Below are 24,363 nucleotides of genomic sequence, written 5' to 3'. Positions count from 1 at the left end.
CACACACTCTCTCTCTCTCTCTCTCTCTCTCTCTCTCTCTCTCTCTCTCTCTCTCTCTCTCTAAATGAAAATTTCCCATCTGGGCTGACAATACTCCCCTCTCCTAAGAGCTAATGACTAACACACTGATATTAGACACGTGGATATGAGATGCGTCATTTCGAGTTGTTAGTCAGGATTGTCCAAGAAACTCCCAAAACATTACACAGGTTATTGCTGTTGCCTCTGGTGGAAGATACACTGCTGAGGACAAAGGATCTAGAGGACACTCGCTGGTTCTGACCTGAAAACCTCTTCCCTGAAACTTAGCTTTCATGGTATCAGAGGGTGCCATGCAAGTTTCCATACAAGAGAAGCAACCACCAGTCCTACCCAGGATGGCAATGATAACCCTGATGGTGCAACAGTGGCACGCACACCCTGGCAGTAATCAATAACTTTCTGATTATCCTTAAGGAAAACCATGCCTGGGAGTGGAAACGTGGCCAACTACACAGGGCTGATGAGGTCATGGGTTTCTGAGGAGAACCGACAACTGCCATTTATTAAACTAGCCTAATTCCTAACTGATTTTAAATGTTTATCCTTATATCCACAGATGAGTGTACTTCTCAGCCCTCATCAAAGAAACTTCTTAGAAAACCACAACAGGTCAAAATGCAGAGAACAAGTGATCTTATGGTCCACAGTTCTGATGCAGCTGTGACACAACTCCTGCATCTAAGGTCAGGCAATCCTGAGGAACGGGAGAGTGACGTGGGAGGGGAGGACGGAGTAAAAGGAAGGGAGAAATGATAACTATATTTGAATTTAAAAAGAGAATTATATGGAGGCCACGCTGCTCTTTCCTTAAACACACAACACCAAGAAAATGCACATTCTCAAATACCAACTGAAAACAGGCATGGGCCTATGTATCCAAATGAACAGTAATGTTCTTTTTATCTTAGAAGTTTCTTCATTTTACTTTTGGTGTTGATTATGTAAGGATATTAATTCCCAGGAGCTGACTTTTGTGAACAACATTCCCTATTTTATTATTAGCTCTAATCATTTAGTGAAATTATTTTTTAAAAGATTTATTTAAGCTGGGCAGTGGTGGCGTACACCTTTAATACTAGCACTCAGGAGGCAGAGGCAGGTGGATCTCTGTGAGTTTGAGGCCAGCCTGGTCTACAAGAGCTAGTTCCAGGACAGGCTCCAAAACTACAGAGAAACCCTGTCTTGAAAAACAAAAACAAACAAACAAACAAAAGAAAAATTATTTATCATGTCATGTATACAGTGTTTTGTCTGCATGCATGCTAGCAGGCCAGAAGAGGGCGCCAGATCTCATTACAGATGATTGTGAGCCACCATGTGGTTGCTGGGAATTGAACTCAGGTCTTCTAGAAGAGCAGCCAGTGCTGTGAACCATTGAGTGAAATATTTCTTTTTTTTATGTGATGAGTTTAATAACACCAAAGAAGATTGCAAATTCTTGCAGTTCTACCCGAGTCCAAACACCACCTTCATATACTTAGGAAACGGCACCACTTAATTGTAGGTGCCCCAAAACTGCCATAATAGATACTGAGTGACTACGAGGAGTCAAGACCCCAGACGTGTACTACATGTAGCTTTATTCAGCCATGCTTGACAGCTATAGCTCCTTTAACAACAATACATTAAAAAAAAAAAAAAGCTCCTTTTTAGCTTTAAGGAATTTCTATTTTAGCCCAGAGAAACCAAAGTTCCCCCATTATGTGCCACATATTTCTGATAACTTAAACATATTCTTGAAGCAGTTTTATTTGATTGGCATCCTTGTGGCAAACAGCTACAGGAAACGTTTATATCATCACTAAATCTATTCTAAGTTGTGTTCTCCATCATGCTAAGTCAACATTGTTAATGCCTGGTTCTTTCCTTCAAGGGAGACTGACCCTCTTTTTGATAATTTGCATGGTGAGCAAGGACTCACCTTTGAGTTATAGTCCAAACCAATTCCAAATATCTAACTTAACAGTGATGGCTTCGTAAAATAGTCATCTTCTGAGTGGCCTACCTGAGAATGTGTGAAGTGTGTCCGCAGCATCTGCCCAATGTTCTGCGTGTGAGAAAGATCCAAGGCTGCATCCACCTCATCCAAGATATAAATTGGAGCGGGTTTGAAGAGGAGCATGGACAATATTAGTGACAGAGCCACTAGAGACCTGAGTAAAGGTTGGAGGAAGTAAAGCCATAAACATTTACAGACATTCTACCAAAACACTAAAGCAATTTTGCAAGGTCCTTAATATGATGAACAGCACAGACTCATCTCAAAATCATAAAGGTTCTAGGTTCCAAAGCTCTCTTCACAAGCATACGATTTTCATGACACAATTTTGATATTCTCATTACACTTGGCATTTACACTGACTGAAGATCATGTTATTTTTAAAAACAAATTCATTATATGTATTGGGTTTTTGCCTGCATATATGTTTGTGCACTACATGCATATTTTGTATCTTCACAGGCCAGAAGAGGGTGTCATAACTGGTGCAACTGGAGTCACAAATGGTTATGAGTTGCCACAAGGGTGCTGGCAACTAAACCCATGTCCACTAGAAGAGCAGCCAATGCTAACACCTATGAGCTATCTTTCCAGTCCTAGATCTTGTTCCTTTCTAACGAATGACATTTATCCCTACCTCAACTGTTTATTTAGAGCCTAGATAACAGGTAAGAGAGTGGCTATATATTTATTAAGGAAGCAATAAAGACTTAGTGACCCCTTTAAAATTTTAATTATACATGTATTTACACAAATACACTCACACACAAACTGTATGTACCGATTATATTTCTACACCAAACATAACAAAGAGCTTCAAAGGAAAAACAACAGGTTTCAATTTTAAAAATAATTTTCTGAATTATAAAAGTCTTCTGGCTTTTGTCTGAAGTTTATTGGCTTCAATATGAATGTTCCTCTTAGATACAATTCTAGGTTGACCCATTTTCTTTTGGCACTAACACTTCAAGGTGACAGTTTAGGATAAGAAGTCTAAAGTATCAAATCATCCTTACCTCCATAATATTTATTTTTCGCTGGCTGTCTTTAAATTTTATAACTATACAGGTTTGTATATGCTTTGCTATATCAATATATTAGGTGCTTATCTTAGACTAGCTCAAATGGTGGTCTTTACAGAATTCATGGTATCTGGGAGATCTGGGGTCATTATTTCTTTAAATATTTCTGTTTCTTGTTTTCCTCTATTTTTGGAATATTAATTTCATGTGTGTCAGGCAGCTTCCACAAAACATCAAACTAACTTTGAGTTATTGCTGGTTTTTTTCCTCCTGAGTTAAGTAGATTTGACTGCTACATCAAGTTAACTCTTCATTTTATAGTATCTAATTCATTAATCTTGTGAAATATACATTTCAGTTATATTTTACCTCTACACTTTCACATGATTATTTTTTTAACAGGTTTTATCTCTCTGTTATCTCTCTAATTGTGAAAACAGTTAATTTCACATCTACTTGAAGTCTCATATTTCTAGGTTTGTTTCTTTTAAAGAATTATTCTTTTCTAGGTTAACACACTGGGTTTTCTTTTGCAAACTTACTGATATTATCATCATTATTTTAAATATAGGCTTTTGTTGTGTAGCCCAGGTTGAGCTAGCTCACTGGTCCAGACCAAGATGGTCTCACAGTTTTGGCAATCTTTTTTTTCCTTTGCTTTTGGCATTCTCCAATACAGATGTGAGGATAATGCCTGGTATCTTGTAATTCTTACTAAATGTTGGACATTAGGTTTAGAATTTCCTTTGCTACCCTTTTCAAAGAGCACTATTGTGTGTGTGAGTGATAAAATTGATGTCAGGGTCTACTATTCAAGTTTTCTAGATTTGTCTAAAGCAGGGTTCACCTTAGGAACATGCGGACCCAATGCTTAGTTCTCTGTAGCTTCCTCAAACTAGAGTTCAAGAGTCTGGCATATACTGTTAAATGCTAGTTGGCTTCCCCTCCCTGATTCTGATGACAGCAACTGTCACTAGGGAGGAAGCTGGGTAAGCACAGGACAGGCATTTTTATTTTTCCTTTCGGGTATTCAGATTCCTACATGACTTGCTCATTTTAAAATGTCTAACAAGTTGTTTCCCTATACTTATTGTTTATTATTTCAGTGCTAGGGAGCAAACTCAGAGCCCTGCATATGCTAGGCAGGTCCTCCAACACTGAGCTATATCCCTAACTCTAATTTAAACAAATGATAATACCAAATTTGTAGTTTTATATATTAGGCTTTTCCAGTTTTACAAAGGCAGCCAATCAAATCAAAACTGAAACAGAATTAGAGTAAAGAAATGATGAATTATAATAAAATAACTATGAGAAATTATAAATTACAAAGGGATTACTTACCTCTGACCACCACTAAGCTCAGTTAGGTTTTCTTTCCATGTATTTCCTAAGGCAACCTTGAACTCCAGACCATCTAAAACTGTCTGCCCTTCTGGTGGTGCAAGCATAGCAGTGGCACCAGGCAAAAGGGTAGAAAAAATAGAGCCAAAGTCTTTGTTTACCTAGATTAAATAGATTAAAAAAAGCCTTATTAATTACATCTTCAGAACACTTTCCAATTGTTAGTACATATACATGCAACTCAGCAGGTCAACTGTGCTGTCAGAAAGAAAAGGTCTGGGGAAACCATCCTGTCTGAATTGCTTTGCTGAAGCAAGTGACTGCACAGATTTAGGCCCAAATTCATGGCATACTGGATGATTCAGTGCATGCACTTGCCATCTGTCTTACAAATATGACCAATAACTTTAGAGTTCAGAAGACAAATGTGAGAATACCACAGGAAACCAGTACTGCCCCTTATCAAATGCATGTCCTCCAGGATTTCATAGACATGTTCTCTAGGGAAATCTTCAGATTCAGCAGTAGGCACCCAAAATACACAAATAAATATACTTAGGAAATCTAGAGGCAAACAGTATTCCTGGATATGGACCTAACCAAGTAACACATGTTACCTCAGCCAAAGAAGTACATATGGCAATATTAATAACTTCTACTGTATTAGGTTACTGTTGAAAACCGAGAAAATGAGGTATGATGACTCACATACTCAATAGCCAACAGACATCATTTGCGTCGCAAGAGTCTTGGGAATTAGAAAAGAGCAAAATCAATTTACAATATATTCTCAATTGTACTAAATTTGGGAACCACTGGGAGGTGTCTTCTAGGAACCATTATTAACTCTATGTGTACTATAAAAATACTTGGGTGTGAAGTTTTTGCAAGCAAGGAGAATGACCTATAGTTTTCTTTTTGTTTTCTTCAGCGTGTGTGTGTGTTTCATAGGATTTGATATAGCCAATAGTGACTTGATAAAAATGGTTTGGTAGCATGCCATCCATTTGATTTTATAGAATCATTTCAGAAGCACTGGTATTAGTTCTTTAAAGGTTTTGTGGGATCCAGCAGTGATTCTATCTAGGCATGGAATTGTTCTACAAATTATATAATTAACTGTTTCCCTATTATATAACTTAAAGATGCAGCTTAAGACTAGCAGTATTCCTGAATAGGGACCTAACTAAAGAACTTATATTATCTCAGGCAAAAAGCTAAATATACCAACATAAATAGCTTCTACCATAGTAGGTTATTATTGAACACTGAGAAAGAGAAGAATGATTGACTTGGATGCTGAATATTCAAAGCTGCACCGGTGAACCCTGGGAATTAGGAGAGCGCCAGAAACAGTCAACAACTATTGAGCATTCCTTCTCCAATTCTATTGCTTGCTAGATGTCTGGCTGTTAATCCCACTATGGTTGAATTTTGGTAGGTGTGGTGGTCTGAATGAGAACAACCCCTACAGGTTCATACATTTGGTCCCCAGTTGGAACTATTTGGGAGGAATTAGAAGGTATGGTCTTGTTAAAGGAGGTATATCACAGGGGTGGGCTTTTAGGTTTCAAAAGCCCAGGCAGTGTCCTTGTCTCCTGCCTGCAGATCAGGATATAAGTTTTCAGCTACTTCTCCACTCCCATGCCTGCCTGTGCGCCACTATTGCTTCCTATCACGGTGATCATGGACACTCAGAAACTGTGAGCCCCCAATTAAATACTTCCTTGGTCACGGTGTTTCTTCATAACAGAAAAGTAACTAAAACAGTAGGATGAGCTCAGAAGCTCACTTCTTTTACATTTTCTAATTTAGTAGAATATGATGATTTTCCTGAGTCACACTTGTATCTGTTTTGATGACTCTGTACCTCCCTGATTGTTATATTTTCCTTTTCATTTCTAACTAGTTCATTAATTTATGTCTTAACAATGACATTGCATCTTCTGATTTGGCCTTTGGCTTTCTCTTGTTTTTCTAAGGTCCCGAGCTGCATCAGTAAGTTACTTATATAATCACTCTGAGCTTTTCAAATGTAGGTTTACTTTTTTTTTAAGGTCAAAATTTCCATCATAGCACTGTTTTTATTATGTTTCTTTTATTATTGTATGTTGTACCTCATTCAAATCTAGAGTTAATAAGTTTCTTTAGCTGGGTGACACATGCTTTCAATTCTAGCACTTGGGAGGCAAAGGCAAGTAGATCTCGAGGCCAGCCTGGTCTATTGAGCGAGTTTCAGAACAGTTAGGACTACACAAAGAAATCCTGCCTCAAAACCTAAAAGTTTAAGTTTTTCAATAACCCATTCCTGATTCAGTAGCTGGGTACTTAGGCTCTCCAAATTTGTATATATTCTTTAGTTTCTCTTGCTACTTCAATACTTTTATTTTATTGTCTATTCAGATAAAATACAAGAAATTATTTTTTTGCTAAATATGGAATGACATTCAAACTCATGAAAACAAAAGAAAATAGGCAATCAAGACAAAGCTAGCCTGCAAAGCTTTCACCAGAAAAAAGAAGGACAAACTAAGGGGATTTATCACCACCCAACTGGTCCCACTTTAGAGTTCTACACTAGAAGAAATGCTGAATATAATCACATAAAACAAACACAAAAGTTTATAGCACAATAGAAAAGATACAAATAAGAGAATAAAATTCTACCAACACACAAAAAATCACTAAACAACAAAGATGAACAAAGAAATAAAAAAGATATGAAACAGAAAAAATTAATGGAATGAGGTTGTACATCTTTACCATTAATATCTTTCAAGGCAAAGGGGTTAAATTTCTTTAAGAGTAAAGACTAAGTGATGGATAAAAACAAGTTAGACACAGTGATCCAATGCATGGAAGAAACTAAGTTTACCAGCAATATATATGTGTGTGTGTGTATGTGTGTACACACACACACACACACACACACACACACACACACACACACACACAAAGACTGAAAACGAAAAGATACAGCATATAAGCAAAAATCTAAAGTGATTTTTGAGCAGCTATACTTAAATCAGATATTAACAGACATTAAATAAAAAACTATGAAGAGACCAAGCTATTTAGAATATGACCTCAAAAACTAAATCTAAGAAGCAAGAGTTAAGAAAGAATCTGAAGAATTGGGGGAAACATCTATAAATTTACAAAATGTTACTATATTGATATACACATAACTTAAACTTATGAACAAAACCTGATTTAAAAATGGATAAATGACCCAAAGAGAAATTTCTTCAAAATAGCTACACAAAAGGCCAACAAGGAAAGAAAAAAATGTTCAACATCACTACTGTAAATCAAAACCACAATGACCGACTACCTCACTCAAGTTAAAATGATCAACATAAAAAAAGACCAGTTTCTTCCAGCAAAGAATTTATTGGGGTATAGGAATATACTGAACTGGTTAAGTGAAATACAAGATAGAGAAACTGTGTCCTTGGAAGGCCTTTGTTTCTAACTAGCTGTCAAGTGAGGAGTGCTGCTTTCAGGGTGAAGCAGCTGTGCTGGAGAGCAGAGGTTCCCTTCCAATAGAAGAAAACACACTCACACAGAGGAAGGAGAACAAACAGTGCTTCCTTTGAAAGTAACAGTCATGATAGATGAGGATGTGACATAAACGTGCTTCTTTAAGTCTTGTGAGGTCAAGATAAAGGCACATTTGAGAAGTGGCGGAGGCTTTAACTCAGGTGTGAGCACAGGCCTCACTCAAGTCACACTGAGCTGCTCTCAGTGTAAACCCGCTCATGTGATCCTCCATCCTCAACTTGGGATTACATTTTGGGAAACAAGTACCTTTTGCCAAGCAATATTTAGGGCCTGGTTTTTCTTCTGATCAAGATCTTCGATAGTGGCAAGGATTTTGGATTTGTCATTTTCTACAATTCTTTTCTTCTTCATCAAATCATTATACTGTAGGAAAAACGGGATAATTTATTTGTAAAATACAAAATTTCTTCCACATTCTGGGATGTAGTCAGCCATAAAAAAATTTCATTATTTTTAAACATAACACAACCCTATTTCCTAGAAAGATACACTATACCAGAACTATAATGCAAACCAAATGATGAGAAAAGTAAACATATTACCAATATATAGGAAAAACCAACTACCAGAACCAAGAATTTTTAAGTCCTAAAAATATTTACACTATACTAATAGTTCTTTTCTTCCCAGCAACCAAGAACAGCACATGAAAACTAGAAAACTAAAGTACAAGTGGTCAGTTTCAGCAATACCATGAATAAATTTTTACTTCTTCACAGTGACATGCATGTCCTGTGTGACACAGTAACTGTCCTTTACCTCTCTGACTACAGAATCAGAGTCTTCCTCGGGTTCTGCAGTTTTAGTCTCTTTCAGTCCTTTGAACATAAAAACCCATCCGTGTTCTATGTTTCCTGCACTGCTCTGCATTCCTGGAATGCGCTCTGATCTGAGTATCAGCCCCTCAGCTCAGCTCTCATCTTCTGCATCACAGCCTTCCTGCTGAGGGCTGCCGTGGGAAGCTGCAGGACTGACAGCACGGAACTCGCTAATGCCCTTCTCAACCCACTTCTCCTTAGTTCTACAGCTCAAGAGGGCTTGAGTCAGTTGCAGCCTTTACATTAATATCGTATTTATGCTGTAAGTTCAGTTCTTATATAAACAAAACATAAGGAGAGAGGTCAACTGTTCATCAATAGAGAACCTTGGTAGTTTCTTCAGGTTTTTTGTCAACCTGTCCAAGTTAGAATTATCTGGGAAGAGGAACTTGAATTGAAAAATTTCTTGAGCACCTTCGTCTATAGGGAAGTCTGTGGGGCACTTTGATTAACGATTAAGCAAGAAAGCCTACCCCACTGTGAGCAGTGGCCACCTTTGGGCATATTGTCCTGGGTTATAAAAGAAAGCAGGTTGAGCAAGCCAGTGAACAGCACTTCTCTGTGGTCTCTGCTTCAGCTCCTGCCTCCAGGTTCCTCCAGTTGCTGCACTGGCTTTCCTCAATGATAGACTACCCAGGGCGTGTGTGTAAGGCAAATAAACCCTGTCCTCCCCGAATGGCTTTTTGTCACAGAGTTTACCACAACAGGAGTAACCCTAACGAGGACAACCTTTTTCTAATGCTTTAAACATTTTTCTTTCAACATTCTTTTTAAAAAAGGGTATTAAAGTTAAGTTATCCTGATCTAATAAAAATAAACAAGTCCTACCACACTATGCATCTTAAACACAAGCACCTACTACATGAGGCCAAGGTCTGATCTAACAACAGCAGCTTAGAGGCCATCTTCCATCACAGACACTACACTGTTTTATATGGTTGAACAGTGATAGGAGCAGACTCACCCGCTCCTCAGCTTCTGTCAGGACATTCATAGCTCTCATATTGACATTTCTTCCTAGCTTCTCTTTTACTTCTTGTAACTTCTGAAGTCTCTGACCAGCTTCTTTCGGGTTGTTTGTATTGAAATCATAGGCACTGTTAGGTTGACCAAAGAGGTGCTTCTCAGCACTAATCCAGTCATAATCATTCAACATTTTGGATACCTAGCCACATATGAAAAAGGAAAAAACTAAAATTGTATTCGAACCAAACATTTTCAAACCAGTTTCCTAAATGTTTACTACTTTAAAATCAAATATTTGGAAGGAAAAAGAAAGAAAAGAAAAAAAGGAATCACAATGACATAGACAAAGAAAGGCTAGGGTAGCTCATCTACAGCAATAAGGATGGGCCCTTGGCAGGGGATAGCAAACCCAAACACAGACTGTACCCAGCAGGGTCTTCCCACCACCCAGCAGCATGATGAGTGAAAGAGGAAGTTTACAAAGTTGAGAGTCCTTTGTTCCAAAATAGTTTGGTCCAGAAGTGCTTCTCACAGTATCTGAATCCACACAGTATCTCAAGACAGTTTTACATAACGTTTTTACTGCTTCTTTACTTTCATTCTGACCTAGTACATGAGGCCAGGTGTGGAATTTTCTCCTTATGGCATGTTGGCATATAACATGTTTTAAATTATGGAGCACTTAGGATTTTTAGATTGAAGATGCTTCATTTGTGTATTCAAAACATCTCTATTAAAATGTAAGTCAGATGAGTTCATTCAGATTTTACAATCTATTACAGCAAAAATTAATTTGTGTTTAGTGAAACTTCCTTAGAAATAGTCATATATCTGATGAAATCATAGAAACATAATTGCGACTACCTAATAATTATCTCAGAATTATAATCATAGAAAAAAATACTTCAAATATTGACTATCCCTACTTCTAACCCTTCTGACAAGGTAAAATGTAACCTTTCCATATAATACCACTTTAAACTTGAAATTATAATCCTTAATGGTTTTCCTCTACAACTGGGTGAGATTCATTCTGATTAGTGGAATGTAATACTTGTCAATCTATTTACCCTCACTGCTTCCACTGCAATGGGACCTCTAAAACTTTCAATTGTATCTAGTTTCTGAGATGAGCTGTAAGATCTCTGAAGGTACTGTGTGGACATGTTACCTATCTTTGCATCTTCAGCATGGTGTCTATATGATATAAGAAATTTTACATAGGCAACCATATACTCAAGGTACTCTGCCACAGCAAAGGAAGACTTCAAATCCAATTAAAATGTGGAATAACTTTAAAATAACTGCATTTGCTGCATAGCACTGTATTTGCAATAAAGTTGTATAAATAGCATTGACATCTGAATATAAGGGAACCCAAAAACCAAAGTCTTTTAAAATGAGGCCTATATATACATAATTATGAGTTCTTCAAATTCAACTTGTAATAAGATAAAGAGTGTATATTATCATTATAATAGTAAGTTTTATCAATGGGTAAGGAATAAAACACCAATCCTACTAGATACCAATTATATAGAAATATAGCTCATAAAGAGGAATAAATGTTACAATTAAAAGTAAAAACAAATCATTTGGGCCATTTATTGAAAATGACTGTTAGAACAGTTAATATATCGTAAACTCAAATAGACTTTAGGCTATGGCTCTGCCATTTGTACTAAGTTTCCTGTTGAAGAGTTGCTAGAATTTTTCAAGAGCTCAGAGGTAACAACTCAATCACCCATGTTGTAGAACTGAACACAATCATACCTTTGCAGCAGCATCGTCGGCTTCCCGCTTATGTTTGCTGATGCTGTGGTCTAACTCCTTAATCTTAAGTTGAGAATCATTGTTCTGTAAATTGTGTTCAGCCACTTCTGCACGTTTTTCTTTAATTATATTGTCTTGGGCAGTTATTATTTCTTTTTGCTTTGTTAGCTCTTCTTGAGCTTTATTTACTGATTCCTAAAACAACAAAAATGAAAAACACAAAGTTAAGGTAATACGTAAGGATTTTAGTTCTGTCCCAAGTCTGTCTGACAGACTTCTGGAAAACATGTCGTTGTGACTAGAGGTAAAGGGCTGTCTAACACTTCCCACTGTACACCCTCATAAAGTGAGTCATGGATCCAAACACACAATAAACCTTGGCCTACACTTAATGAACCAGGCTGGTACATAATTCATGCCGGAAACAAGAGCTTTAGCTATATGCAATGCAGGTGAAATGAAATGCCTGGGACAAAGCTGACCTGTATGTCTCTAGATTAAAAAGTGCGGCTCGAAATAGCTAACAAGACGACAAGTTGACAGATCCCCAAAGGACATTTATCTAGGAAGGACAACGGTAAGGGCTCGAGACATGTAAGGCTGATATATGACTTTCCCCCTTCGCAGATGTAAGGGGATGGAGATGAACAGTGTCGAGAAATGGCACAGCTCTTCATTTTAATAGCGGTCAAATCAGAAACCAAGAGAACTCTTTTGTTTTAAGACCTGTAGAAAAGAAAATTTTCTCACCCTGACTTTTACTACCACCTGCTTCCAAGGGTGGACGCTACCTAACTTCTCAAGTACTAATTATAGCATTGGTTTAGTTGGCTAACTCTCTCAAACTCCTTAGCTTCACCCTAGTTTTTAAATGTCCTTTTGATAAAGATCTGATCACAAACTCATTAAGCATGATCACATGAAACAACAACAACAAAAACCGAGTTCAACTTATATTTATATTAGGGGAAAAAGAATCAAGACAAAACCAAGTTAAGTAACCTGCCAAAAGATTTCCTGCTGTCCTAAAGCCAAGATGTCAGACATTCGGCTACATCTCCAGTACCACGTCTGCCTGCACACCACGCTGTAGCACTACTTCTGCCTGTAAACTATGCTGTAGCACCAAGATAATTGACTAAACCTCTGAAAATGTAGGCCACTCAACTAAATGTTTTTCCTTTACAAGGGTTGTCTGTCATGGTGTCTCTTCACCGCAATAGAATCTCTAACTAAGATGGACTGTAAGAAATGATCTCCTTAAGTAATCACAAACCAATGATAATTTAGATGGGGGGGGGGCACACAATTAGGAAAACAATGTAATTCTGAACAACAGTGTTCTACCTCAGAAAGTTAGATGTGCTCAGAGCGACCTAATCTCCTTTCAGTGCCTAGCTGGGTTCATTAACAGTCTTCTGCAGGAGGAAGAACATTCAAGCCTCATCATAAATATCTGAAGATATTTTAGCTTTTAAAACCCTTTGAAGAAAAGAATGAAAGTGAGTAAAATTCTGCTACCTTAAAGAGGAAATACCACACACAGTCTTCTCAGCCTTAACTATGTCGACAGAGCATGCTTATGAAGAATCGCGTACCAAGATGTACATGCACTGCAGGTGTGACTGAGTCTTTTCTGCACTGGTAGAAGACACACACGCGCTCCGTCACTTCAGACTGAGCAGAAACGGAGCTTTAATCTTATTTATCTCAAGCAAATTAGTCAACAGGGGGTTCACTTCTTCCTTAGCTCCCAGCGAGTATGCTTATCTGCTCTATCAGCAAAGGGAACCATTCCCTTTTTAAAGTAAATTCTGATTGAACAACCTTCAAAGATCAAGTCATATAATCTTATAACTTCCTATTAAAAGAAAATAACATGATATTGATAGAGAACAGCAGAAGACAGAGGAAGGAATTAAGAGGAAAAATATATGATCAAAATAAGGGATATCAGAATAACAAAAGTTGAAATTTACCTTGGAAGAAAAAAAAAAAAAACTGAACAGAAACTGTAAAGTATCCCATCAACACAAACTATAAAGCTGAGACAAATCATAAATTCTTAGTCAGAAAAAGGAGTAGTTAAAATTGCTATTCTGCTACTAATATAGTATGTATTTAATTAACACGAAACTCATGCCAGAAATAAGAACAGCATCTCAGCTAACAACTCAAATACTTGAGAAATGAAGGTTGTTATTACAGAAGTGGTAGAAATACTACAAAAGAATTTCAGATAATTAAAAATAGGTATGAGTGATGGAGGAAGGTCATTGGTTGATTAAATAAAGAAGCTGCTTGCCCTGATAGGTTAGAACGTAGGTGGGAGGAGTGAATGGAGCAGAATGCTGGGAGGAAGAGGAAGTGAGGTCAGACTCGACAGCTCTCCTCTCGGGGGGCAGAAGCCTCAGAGAGACACGATGCTTCCACTCTTGCGGGCAGAGGTGAGAGCTCTGCTCTCTGAGGCACACGCGATGAACTCTTGCGGGCAGAGGTGAGAGCTCTGCTCTCTGAGGCACACGCGATGAAGCTCCGACCCAGGATGGACGTAGGCTAGAATCTTCCCGGTAAGCGCACCTTGGGGTGCGACACACATGATTGGAAATGGGTTAGTCCAGGTGCGAGAGTTAGCCGAGAAAAGGGCTAGAGCTAAAGAGCCAAGCAGTGTTTAAAAGAATACAGTGTCCGTGTAATTATTTCGGGTAAAGCTAGCCTCGCGGGCAGCGGGGTGCTGGGGACGCAGCCCCGCCGCTCCTATTACAACATATGAGTATAGAAAATTCGTTAAGATTCTGAATCCTAACTTTCACAGTCCTGTTTCTGAGAACTGGTCATTTCTTCCTCATTAGTTTCAACTATATTTTTGCATTACAATGCTGCAATAGATGCTGTAGGCAGGAGCTGTACTTGCTGGACAATGTGCTTATCTCACAGGTAGGCTTACTATGAAGAGAGGATAGTACCTGGCATCTGAGTATTGGGTTTTACTTAGTTCCAGTCTGAATACCATCCAATGGCTGGTGTTTGTAGGAATTTCTTTTCCAGCAGGCATCACATATAATATAACCTTTCTGTGGATAGTTTCTTTTCTGGGAAACCCAAATCTTTACCAAGTCAATCACATTCTGCAGTTAGATCTACCTGGTCCTCAGCCCTGTGGGTGGAATGGGGCTCCAAGGAAGATCTGCTATTATCTAAGGATCATCACCTCAGTCCTGGGGGTAACACCTATTTCTTTCTGTTGTTCTTTATGCCTTAGAATTCTTAACCCCTAGGGATCAACCCTTACTTGCAAACAGTTTTTTTGTCTTTAAACTCGGTTTATTACTTGTATGGTTTGGTTGAATAGACTTAGGCTGAAGCCCTGACGTCATTTCATAACTTTCTGGAATCCCCATTTCCCTCATGCTCTGATCCTAAGTGGAAAGACCTCAAGTACCAAGTCAGCCACCCCAGTTCAACGTTTTCTAAGTAGATGAGTGTTGAGTTTTAGGCTAGGAGCTAGTTAGGCCACACTCATCCACAGCAGCCCCTTCACAAAGCTGCTATGCAGCAACCCCCCGCCCCCCCCCCAAGAAACTAACAGACTCTAACAAACTCTAACAGACCCCCCAGACGATCAATTTTAGGAAAATAACAGGGGACATAATTCTCACTTTAAGAAACTTACAGGCTGAGGTTATGAGATTCTAAGAGACAGAGGGCGACCTTCACACATCCTTCACTCTGATAATCGGTACACCCTAACTAGGGATGCTCCTTCTCTCTATATTCCCAACGTGTAAGCCCCATATTGAGATCTTTCCTTTCTTCCTCACACTGCAAGCACCACGCCTGCCCAAACTTAGCCAGTCTGAGAACCGCAGCTCACCTTACTGAGAATTACATTGCTGCGAATTACTCAGCATCCCCTTGGCAACTCTCCCTTTCTGTGGAAGGGACCAGAGCTCTCCTGGGAGCCCTCTACCATACTATGCATCTAGCCTTGGGGCCTGGTCTCTCAGCTCCCTCAGCATGCAGTCTTCTGCAGTGTTAATAAATCTCTAACCCTAAAGGACAATCTGCTTCAGTGTGCTCTTTGAACCCAAAACCTTTCTGAATGTTTTTTTTTAATTTCTCTAATTTGACCAATAATCCTTACCTTATTTTTAGCTACCTCAGCTGCCATCATTTCAATCTGATCTTCATAGGCTTTGATGGCTTCATTCACAGCATCAAGCTGCTGTTTATTAGAAGCATGTTCTCTTTTGAGTTCTTCCAGCTCCAGAGTGATAGCTTCAACTTCCTACAAAAACATTGCTTTTAAGGTTACTTTCTTGCAAAAAATTTAGGTTCATACAGGGATTAAAAATTAACAGTATTCTCATTTAACTAAGACTAACTATTTAGTATTAAACTACCAAAGAACCAAGTTATTTCTTCAGAAGAAAAAGAAAACAGAAGCTTATTTCCTTTTAAAAATGCATAAATTTTAAGGTTGGAATATTGCATAAATTATTTCCTTTATATATAATTATACTAAAGCAAAGTAATAAAATTCTACAGAACTCATGTACTAGTGAGCTTTATAGACAACATATTTCAGTATGCAAAAACTTTTGTTTCTTGATTTTGTTTTCTAAAATAGACTTTTAGTTCACTGAAAAATTATTGTGAAACTATTTATTGAAAGAATTTTAAGCTGGGTAAAGAGGTAAAGTTTGGAGTGTAGGGTGCAGTCTTTAGAGACAAAAAAGTTCAAATACCAGCTCTGGCAGGATTCAAAAGATACTAAGAATAAGTCTACAATCCTAAAATTCCTTGTAAATATATAGTATGCTTGCTCTTCAGTTTCTGACAGTGCACATCCACGAAGGTAGTGATCATAAGAACATAACCTGTTAAGACACACGCCACATCACATGATTTGCTCCTGAGCTGCATGACTCACAATTGCAGGGTTTACAGAGAACAGTGTTTGGCTTATAAGAAGCATAATTTAAAATTTACACAAGGTACTTAGATTTTAGAATCACCACTGATGAGTAAAGACAGCCAATGACATTTCCTCACCTGCTCTACGCTGATTTAAAAGGATTGCCACCATTTGAAGGGAGGTTCTTACCTGCTGCTTTTCTTTCGTTTTTTTGCTAGATGCGTCTGCCTTTGTTTTGGCACAATCCAGTTTTTTCTGAGCATCCTTTAGTTCTTTCTCTCTTTCAGCTTCTGCATTTTTCATTTTATTCTCCAACGCCTCATACTTTTCTTCGGCTTTCTTTTGGACTTCTTTGGTGTTTTTTAATGTTTCCTCACTTTCCTCTGAATCACAAGGTAGTTAAACATGGTTAATTTAGTAACACAGATAAAAGTTTACAAATTAATTTAAGCAATGTTTTGGGAAAACTAGGAGCTAGAGCTTGAATTTTTTAAAGGATTGTGGCTGTTTTGGAAATGGAATAATGAAATAGAAATCCTACTAAAAGACTGATTCGAGACCCATGAAATTATTTCTACTGAAAGATCACATTTTGTATTTCTGTGTGAGTAAGTGCTTTTGTTTTTAAGCCTTGCATATATAAAGGACATGATGCACTACTGAATTTCGTCTCCTACTTACAACTCAAATCAATACTAGCACGAGTTATAGTGATTCTGTCTATTTGTGGCCACCAAGCAGCCTTCCGTGATGACAGACAGAGGACGATGAGAGGATGTTTAGATTGGAGCTGAGGTATGAAACATAAGCAAACAAGGAAAAGTGGGTATGCTCCTCTCATGTGTGACATCAGTCAGAGCTAGGACCCATCTTGCGAATATAATTTCAGAAGATAACACTGGACATTTTCCCATGACTTTTAGTGCAGAATAAAATATTAGTAGCAAAATGCACATGCAGATTTTTGTCATAATGAATGACAAAAACAAAGTGCTATGTACAAATTATAATGAAAAGAGGGAAGAAAGCTTTTTTAAAAAATATATATATTTATAAAACCCTTCAGGAACTTGCACAGGAAAGTATCGGAACATGTCCATGATGAGGCTGTGTCAGATTTCTGAGACCTCATGAGAAATCTCCAAGTAAGTAAGACCAGAATCTTTTAATTCCTGTTCCTCCATAGCATGGGTTGTTCTTGGAATGTGCTTTCTTGGCCCTCCCAGGTATAACAACAGCAGTGGGTTTTACTGTAGATTACCTACCATCTTACCAGTTTCCGAACAGGAGTTGTCCCCTGACTATATATAGCTTGAACTAATGTGACCTTGCCCTCACGTGAGTGTACACAGCCAAAACTTGTGACTTTTGCTCACATGACCTTGCTTAACCCTCAAGAATAACCTCAGAATATAAACTGTCTGATGCTCTCAATAAAGTTGGCTATTGCATGAGACTTTAGTTCGCCTTATTTTAGGCTTACTCTCCCAGCCTCTCAGAGGCTCACACCTGCAAATCGAGTGGCAACAGGAAAGTAGCTATGAACTGCATTGTACTGAACATTAAAAACTTTTGCATTCACTAACCTCATATCAGATAGAGATTTGATCTCCAAATTATACAATGAACTCAAGAAATTGGACACCAAAAGATCACATAATCCAATTAAAAAAAAATGGAGTACAGACCTAAACAAAGAACTCTCAACAGAGGAATCTAAAATGGCTGAAAGACATTTAGGAAATGTTCAACATCCTTAGACATCAGAGAAATGCAAATCAAAACAACTCTGAGATTCCATCTTACACCTTTAAGAATGGCCAAGATCAAAAACACTGATGACAACTTATGCTGGAGACATTGTGGGGAAAAGGGAACACTTCTGCATTGCTGGTGGGAATGCAAGCTGGTACATCCCCTTCGGATGTCAGTGTGGCGATTTCTCAGAAAAATAGGAAACAACCTGCCTCAAGCCCCAATAATACCACTTTTGGGTATATATCCAAAGGATGCTCAGTTGTGCCACAAGGACATGTGCTCAACTATGTTCATAGCAGTTTTGTTTGTCATAGTCAGAACCTGGAAACAACCTAAATGCCCCTTGATCAAAGAATGGCTAAGGAAAATGTGGTACATTAACATAATGGAGTACTACACAGCAGAAAATAATAACGACAGCTTGAATTTTGAGGAAAATGGATGGAGCTAGAAAACATTATTTTGAGTGAGGTAACCCAGACACAGAAAGACAATTATCACATGTACTCAATCATAGGTGGTTTTTAAACATAAAGCAAAGAAAGCCAGCCTACAGATCACAATCCCAGAGAACTTAGACAACAATGCAGACACTAAGAGAGACTTACATAGATCTAATCTACATGGGAAGTAGAAAGTAGAAAAACACAAGATCTCCTGAGTAAATTGGGAGCATGGGGACGTTGGGGGAGAGTTGAAGGGGGAGGGGAGAGGCAGGGAGGGCAGCAGAGAAAAATGTAGAGCTCAATAAATAACAACTAAAAAAAAAGCTTTTGTATGTAAGCAACGGAGAAAAGAAGCTACCTACAGGAAAAATGGGCAAATAGAAAGTTTACAGAAATAGAAACACAAAGATCCAATAAACATACAAAAAATATCCCCATCGTTTCTCGGCCTTTTGGCTAAGATCAAGTGTAGTATCTGTTCTTATCAGTTTAATATCTGATATGTCCTCTATCTGAGGACAATATATTAAATGAATTTTTGTAATTAGGAGTTGGAATAGGAGCTTGCTCCGTCCACTCCACGCATCGACCTGGTATTGCAGTACCTCCAGGAACGGTGCACCCTTCGGGGAATAAAGTTGGTTCATTTAAAAAAAAAAGCCCAAAAGCCCAAACCTTAATGATGAGTGGACTACAAATTAAATCCTAGCTTAAATGCTCATGCCACCTACTCACAATTGTAAGATTAGAGAACTATGAAATGTCTGCAAAATAATTTATAGAAATGAGGACATAAAGAAAAAAAGACTTTCTCATACTAATGTAAATATTAGTAAATGGACACTTTGGTGTTGCATAATAAAAATGAAGATGATCTGTAGTGATATTTTATTTGTAATCTAACAAATAAAGCTTGATTGAATATCAGAGTGCTGAGCTGAACAGTCAGAGAGGCCAGGAAGTGGTGACACCTACCTTTAATTCCCAGCATTTGGGAGAGTTCAAGGTCACCCTGGGCTACACAAGATTGATCTAGTATAAAGGAGAAACAGCTGGGGGGGGGGGGGGGTCCGCTCACACCTTTAATCCCAGCACTAGAAAGGTGGAGACAGGAAGGGATGCACTGAGCGGAGAGAGGAAAATAAGGAAGGAGGAGACAGGAGCTCAGATGCAGTCTGAGGATTTGTGGAGATGGATGCAGTCTGAAGTTTTGTCGAGAGCAACATCTGAGGACAGGATCGCCCTGAGCATATGTAGAGGTGAGAACTCTCTAGTGGCTTGCTCCTATGCTTCTCTGACCCATTAGCTTTCATCCCCTAATTGTGACTCTGAGTTTTTATTATAAAGCCCAGTGAGAATTCATGCTACAGTGATCGCACCCTAAGACCCAAAGTCACACACTTGAAACTGTCCTGCAGAACACGTCCCCTTGTGCTCAGAAATCTTTAAATCTTCTGGGTTTGAGGGAGAGGACAGCAGTATAAAAAAGAGATTAGGCACACCGGGTTTTCATCTTACCAATGGTTTTTTTAAGTGCATCTAATTCCTCTTGCTGTTTATGGTAAGAACTTTGCTGAAGTTTGGTTTGCAGCAAATCTCCCTCCTCGGTCTTCATCTCCCATTGCTGTTTCAGTTGGCGATACCTTAAAAAGACAAGTTTTATAAATACCCTTGGCATCTGAAACATGCACTCAAACTTGAGGCTCTTACCTCATATAAACTCATGTGCAATACAAATAACATAAACGCATGTAGTATAAATAGAATGACATGCCACTGGGGAGCATGGAAAGCTCTCAAGGAAGGTAAACTGTAAATGATCAAGACCTCAAATAACTATTTCTCAAAAAACCTTTAATTTCAGAAAACACTAAGAGTAATCTTTGAATAAATTAAGTTTATTTAATTATTAAATATACCTATACACAACCACCAAAAACTATAAAAATAAAATTAATGACAATTACATAAAAACTCCCCTAAATCTGGCACCTACTTATTAGTTCCCATTATCAAATGTCTTTAATAATGTAGCCACTGTTTATAGGGAAGCTGACAGTTTAAGAAATCATGTATTCACCTTAAGCACTTGCAATATGCTTTTATCTATGTTCTGGCTCCTTATCTCTTTGCAAAGTATTTAGCTAACTCAGTTGCAATGAAATTTCAAGTTCATATAAATTCACAACATACCCTAGTCACTAGAAATTCATGAGCTTTGAGGAGAAAAGGATTAACCCAAATATAAATACTGTCTTGAGTATTCCTACTTGAAACTGCTTGACAGTAAATAAAATAGCACTTTCAACTCCAATTCATTAAAAAAAACGTGAACACAGAAATTTTGAAGAAAACTATACCAATGTACTGATAAAATATACATGAATAGCTTTGGCTGATCCTTACATTTCTAAATTTTCAAAATCAGTTTCATATACCTCAGTGCTACAATTAGTCAATAAGCAAGCCTGAAGAATAAATAATCCCTGCACCTAAAACAAATGAAGACTGCAAAGCCCAATGCATTTCAAACTCATTAGCACCTTGCCAGAGCTTCTACAGAACAGAAGAACTTGGTTGCATCTTTTTCACAGAAAAAAAAAAAAAACAACAGTTGCTCTACAATTGAATAAGGTAAATGAAGATGTGGCAGGAAATGGGTATTTTCATATTGGAATGGCCACTCTAATAGAATGTAAAGATCTCTCCCATATATACAGAGGAATTCATGTCTCAGTGTAATTTTAAACTTCAAAAATTGAATGCTATCGATTTATACAAATCATTTTACCATTTAAATATATTTTACATTTATTCACCATTGTAAATTCTAAATAGTGGGTTTTTTTTTTAAATCAATTCCTGTTTATTATCTTTGGAGGGAATGGAAAAATTACAATTACATTTCAAGCAAAGCTTCTAAGTTACAGCACTCAGTGCTGGAGCTTTCTGGCAAGCACAGACTTCTAGGTGACTATAGGGACATTTCCATAGTTAAGGTGTTTGCTCAGTAGTTGTGTTTGGCAAGGTGTTCATGGGCATCCTACCAAAATCTCAGTACCTCCTATTTATTTCCTGGACAGTTCCTAGTTCCTTTCCAGATTTACCTTTTGCTTTACAGATTTAACATATTTTACCAATTTATGTTTTTTCTTAGGTATTAAACAGAGGAAGGCAGAAATATTTTAGTAAAGCTCATGTGAAGGGTATTAGGCATACACAAAGCACTCAATTAGTATGTATTAGAGTAGATAATGTCAAGAGTCCTCTCTGGAGTCCCTCCAGAGTATCAAATTCAAATGGACACCAACACCACATAGTTTTTCAACAAAAGAGGATGTTCTTTTTCCTATTTGCTTAATTAGATTCTGTTAACCTCTTTTAACAAAGATATTCTTTTAAATCAGATAAAAAGTAGATATGAAATTACTCAAAGGTCTATTCTAAAATTAAAAGTAAAATCAAACAGTCAATTTCCAATAATTTTCTATCGTGCAGAACATGTGTAGATTAGTACAGCAGAACTCTTACTTTTCAGCAGTATTTTTAAGACCTGCTAATTCGTCTGCTAGAGCCTGTAGCTCATTCTCCTTGATCCTCAGCTCATCCTGAACATCTTTGAGTTCTTGAAACTTGGTTAAAATAGAAGCCGCCTGGGACCTGGCACCTGGATAGAAGCAAATTAACAGAGGCTTTGGATATTAAGTTCCATTTATTAAACATTCTTTTCTAAGAGAACCCTACTAGAAATAATGTGACAGCAAACCCTCCAGTGAACTTAAGACGATAAGGAATCTATTCCATTAACCAAGACTTAACAAAGGAGAAACCGGCCAAAAAGATGTCATAATGTATTTATTCCAAATATTCAAAATAACCACTGCCCTACCTATTGGATCTATTTTGCTACGGCAAATTTTTCATTCCAGACACTGAACTTAGCCATGTGATTTGTTCTGACCAATAAAAGGGAAGCAAATACCCTTGAATATTAGTGTAGAATTCACCATGTGCACTAAGGAAAGCATACTGAAAAGAGTAAGTTACAGTATTACAGTATGAGAACAGGGAGCCGAGGGAGCTGACCTGGAGCAAATGCAGTATAACTGAAATAAACTAGTTCTACCACCTCCTAACTTGTCATAGCCTCTGAAGATGCAGCAAACCATCAGAATCAACCGCTTTCACATACCCTACAAGGAACGGTACTCATCCAGCAGTGACAGCTTGAGATACTACGCTAGCAAGGAAGCTCTGTAGGTCTGATAGAAGGATGCTATGGTTAATTAACAATGCCACTAGAGCTAATAAAATATGTACTATACATACGCCACTTCTTACACAGTAATTCCAAGCACATCTAAATCAATAAAATTTCAAGAATTTCTTTAGCTTTAGAATTTAAAACTATTTAGTTTGTTTTCCATGCAGACAGTACTCATGTGATAATGTACTGAACAGTGTGACACTCGACCACTTAATTCATTCACCTGGCCTACTAAGACATAAGTCTCAGCTGGAGAAATGGCTCAGTGGTTAACAGTGCTTCCTGTTCTTCAGGAGAATCAGAGTTCAGTTTCTAGCACCCGAGGAGGGCAGTTCACAACTCCCTACATGCTCGAGGGGTTCTAATGCCCACTTCTGTCCTCTGAGGGCCACTGCACACACAACACAGACATTATCAACTATATAAATAACAATAAATCTTACAAAAAACATTTAAAAAAGTATTAAATTGGATTACGAACACAAGCTCCAGCTGCTAAGATTCCAACTCCAAACTTTGCAAATTACCAAGTTACTTAACTGGTGCTTTTTAAATCTCTGCAACTGCATATCAGAGATGCATATCTTAAAGTTGTTTTAACAATTAGTCATGTATTTAAGGCCCATGGAATGGGGCTTCATAGAATGTACTGTACATGTATAATCCAATTACCAACTAACTGTGATTACCGAGCCCCTGAAAAGCTGCCACCTCAAGTAAGAAAAGTGCTCTCATTTTATCAAAGGTGGCTAGTGGCTACAGTATTAGAGAACACTGCCTTCAATATTTCCAGGTACAGAAAAAATATTGTTCATTGTTATTATATTAACAATATTAATAATTATATTAACTAATATTAGGATACAGTGTTAAAACATAATCATTATGTGAGTTATTAAATTTCCTGAGAAAATGGGTAGTTAGGATAAGAAATTACAAAATAATAACATAAAAGTTTCCTTTTTGTGACTGCAATTGCACAAAAACTATGCACAAGCATGATAATACTAACATCACCACCGCAGTGACTGGACCAGCCTAAGCACCAACAGGGACAAGCTTTAGAGAAATAAGCTACTGGGTTGAGCCATGACAGCTTACCATAATCACTGGAGGGCTTTGACCACTATTCTGTACTTTAAAAAGCAACTGGTAGATAGACAGAGAAACTGCAGCAGAGATAAACTATCCACCACAGCACTGCTAGCACAAGCGGATACATAACACACCTCCACTCAATGTCCCATGAGGATCGAACACGTCACCCCCAAGAGTTACAGTCCTCGTCATTATCCTTTTATCAAAGGCCACTTTTTTGGCATTATCCATGTTGTTACAAACAAATGTTGTTCCAAAGACAAATTCCATTGCTTTCTGAAGTTCTGGTTTATATTCAACCAAGGAAAGAGCTACATGGACATTGTTAGGGCCAACCTGCAGGAAAAC

General features: G+C 37.8%; 1 protein-coding gene and 1 non-coding gene across 5 annotated transcripts in view; one reads left to right on the top strand and one right to left on the bottom strand.

Moving 5' to 3' along the window:
- Positions 1-24,363, bottom strand: part of Smc2 (structural maintenance of chromosomes 2) — a 44,625-nt gene that overhangs the window by 2,129 nt on the left and 18,133 nt on the right. For all 4 annotated transcript variants that reach the window (XM_005362181.3, XM_013351904.2, XM_013351903.2 and 1 more), the window contains exons 15-24: positions 24,147-24,351; positions 22,182-22,317; positions 20,169-20,293; positions 16,636-16,829; positions 15,673-15,816; positions 11,529-11,723; positions 9,754-9,954; positions 8,218-8,334; positions 4,408-4,568; positions 2,048-2,195 (exon numbers count right to left, since the gene is read on the bottom strand). In XM_005362181.3, coding sequence (XP_005362238.1) covers positions 2,048-2,195; positions 4,408-4,568; positions 8,218-8,334; positions 9,754-9,954; positions 11,529-11,723; positions 15,673-15,816; positions 16,636-16,829; positions 20,169-20,293; positions 22,182-22,317; positions 24,147-24,351 — 1,626 coding nt within the window. The remainder of the gene's footprint in view (positions 1-2,047; positions 2,196-4,407; positions 4,569-8,217; positions 8,335-9,753; positions 9,955-11,528; positions 11,724-15,672; positions 15,817-16,635; positions 16,830-20,168; positions 20,294-22,181; positions 22,318-24,146; positions 24,352-24,363) is intronic.
- On the top strand, positions 19,087-19,277 carry LOC113457761. Its single transcript, XR_003378260.1, has one exon. It is a non-coding gene; the product is annotated as a U2 spliceosomal RNA (small nuclear RNA).

This window comes from Microtus ochrogaster, linkage group LG5 (assembly GCF_000317375.1).
Source record: "Microtus ochrogaster isolate Prairie Vole_2 linkage group LG5, MicOch1.0, whole genome shotgun sequence".
NCBI classification, from domain to species: Eukaryota; Metazoa; Chordata; class Mammalia; order Rodentia; family Cricetidae; genus Microtus; species Microtus ochrogaster.
Note: the sequence above shows the minus strand (reverse complement) of the source record. Positions and strands in the feature narration are given on the sequence as shown.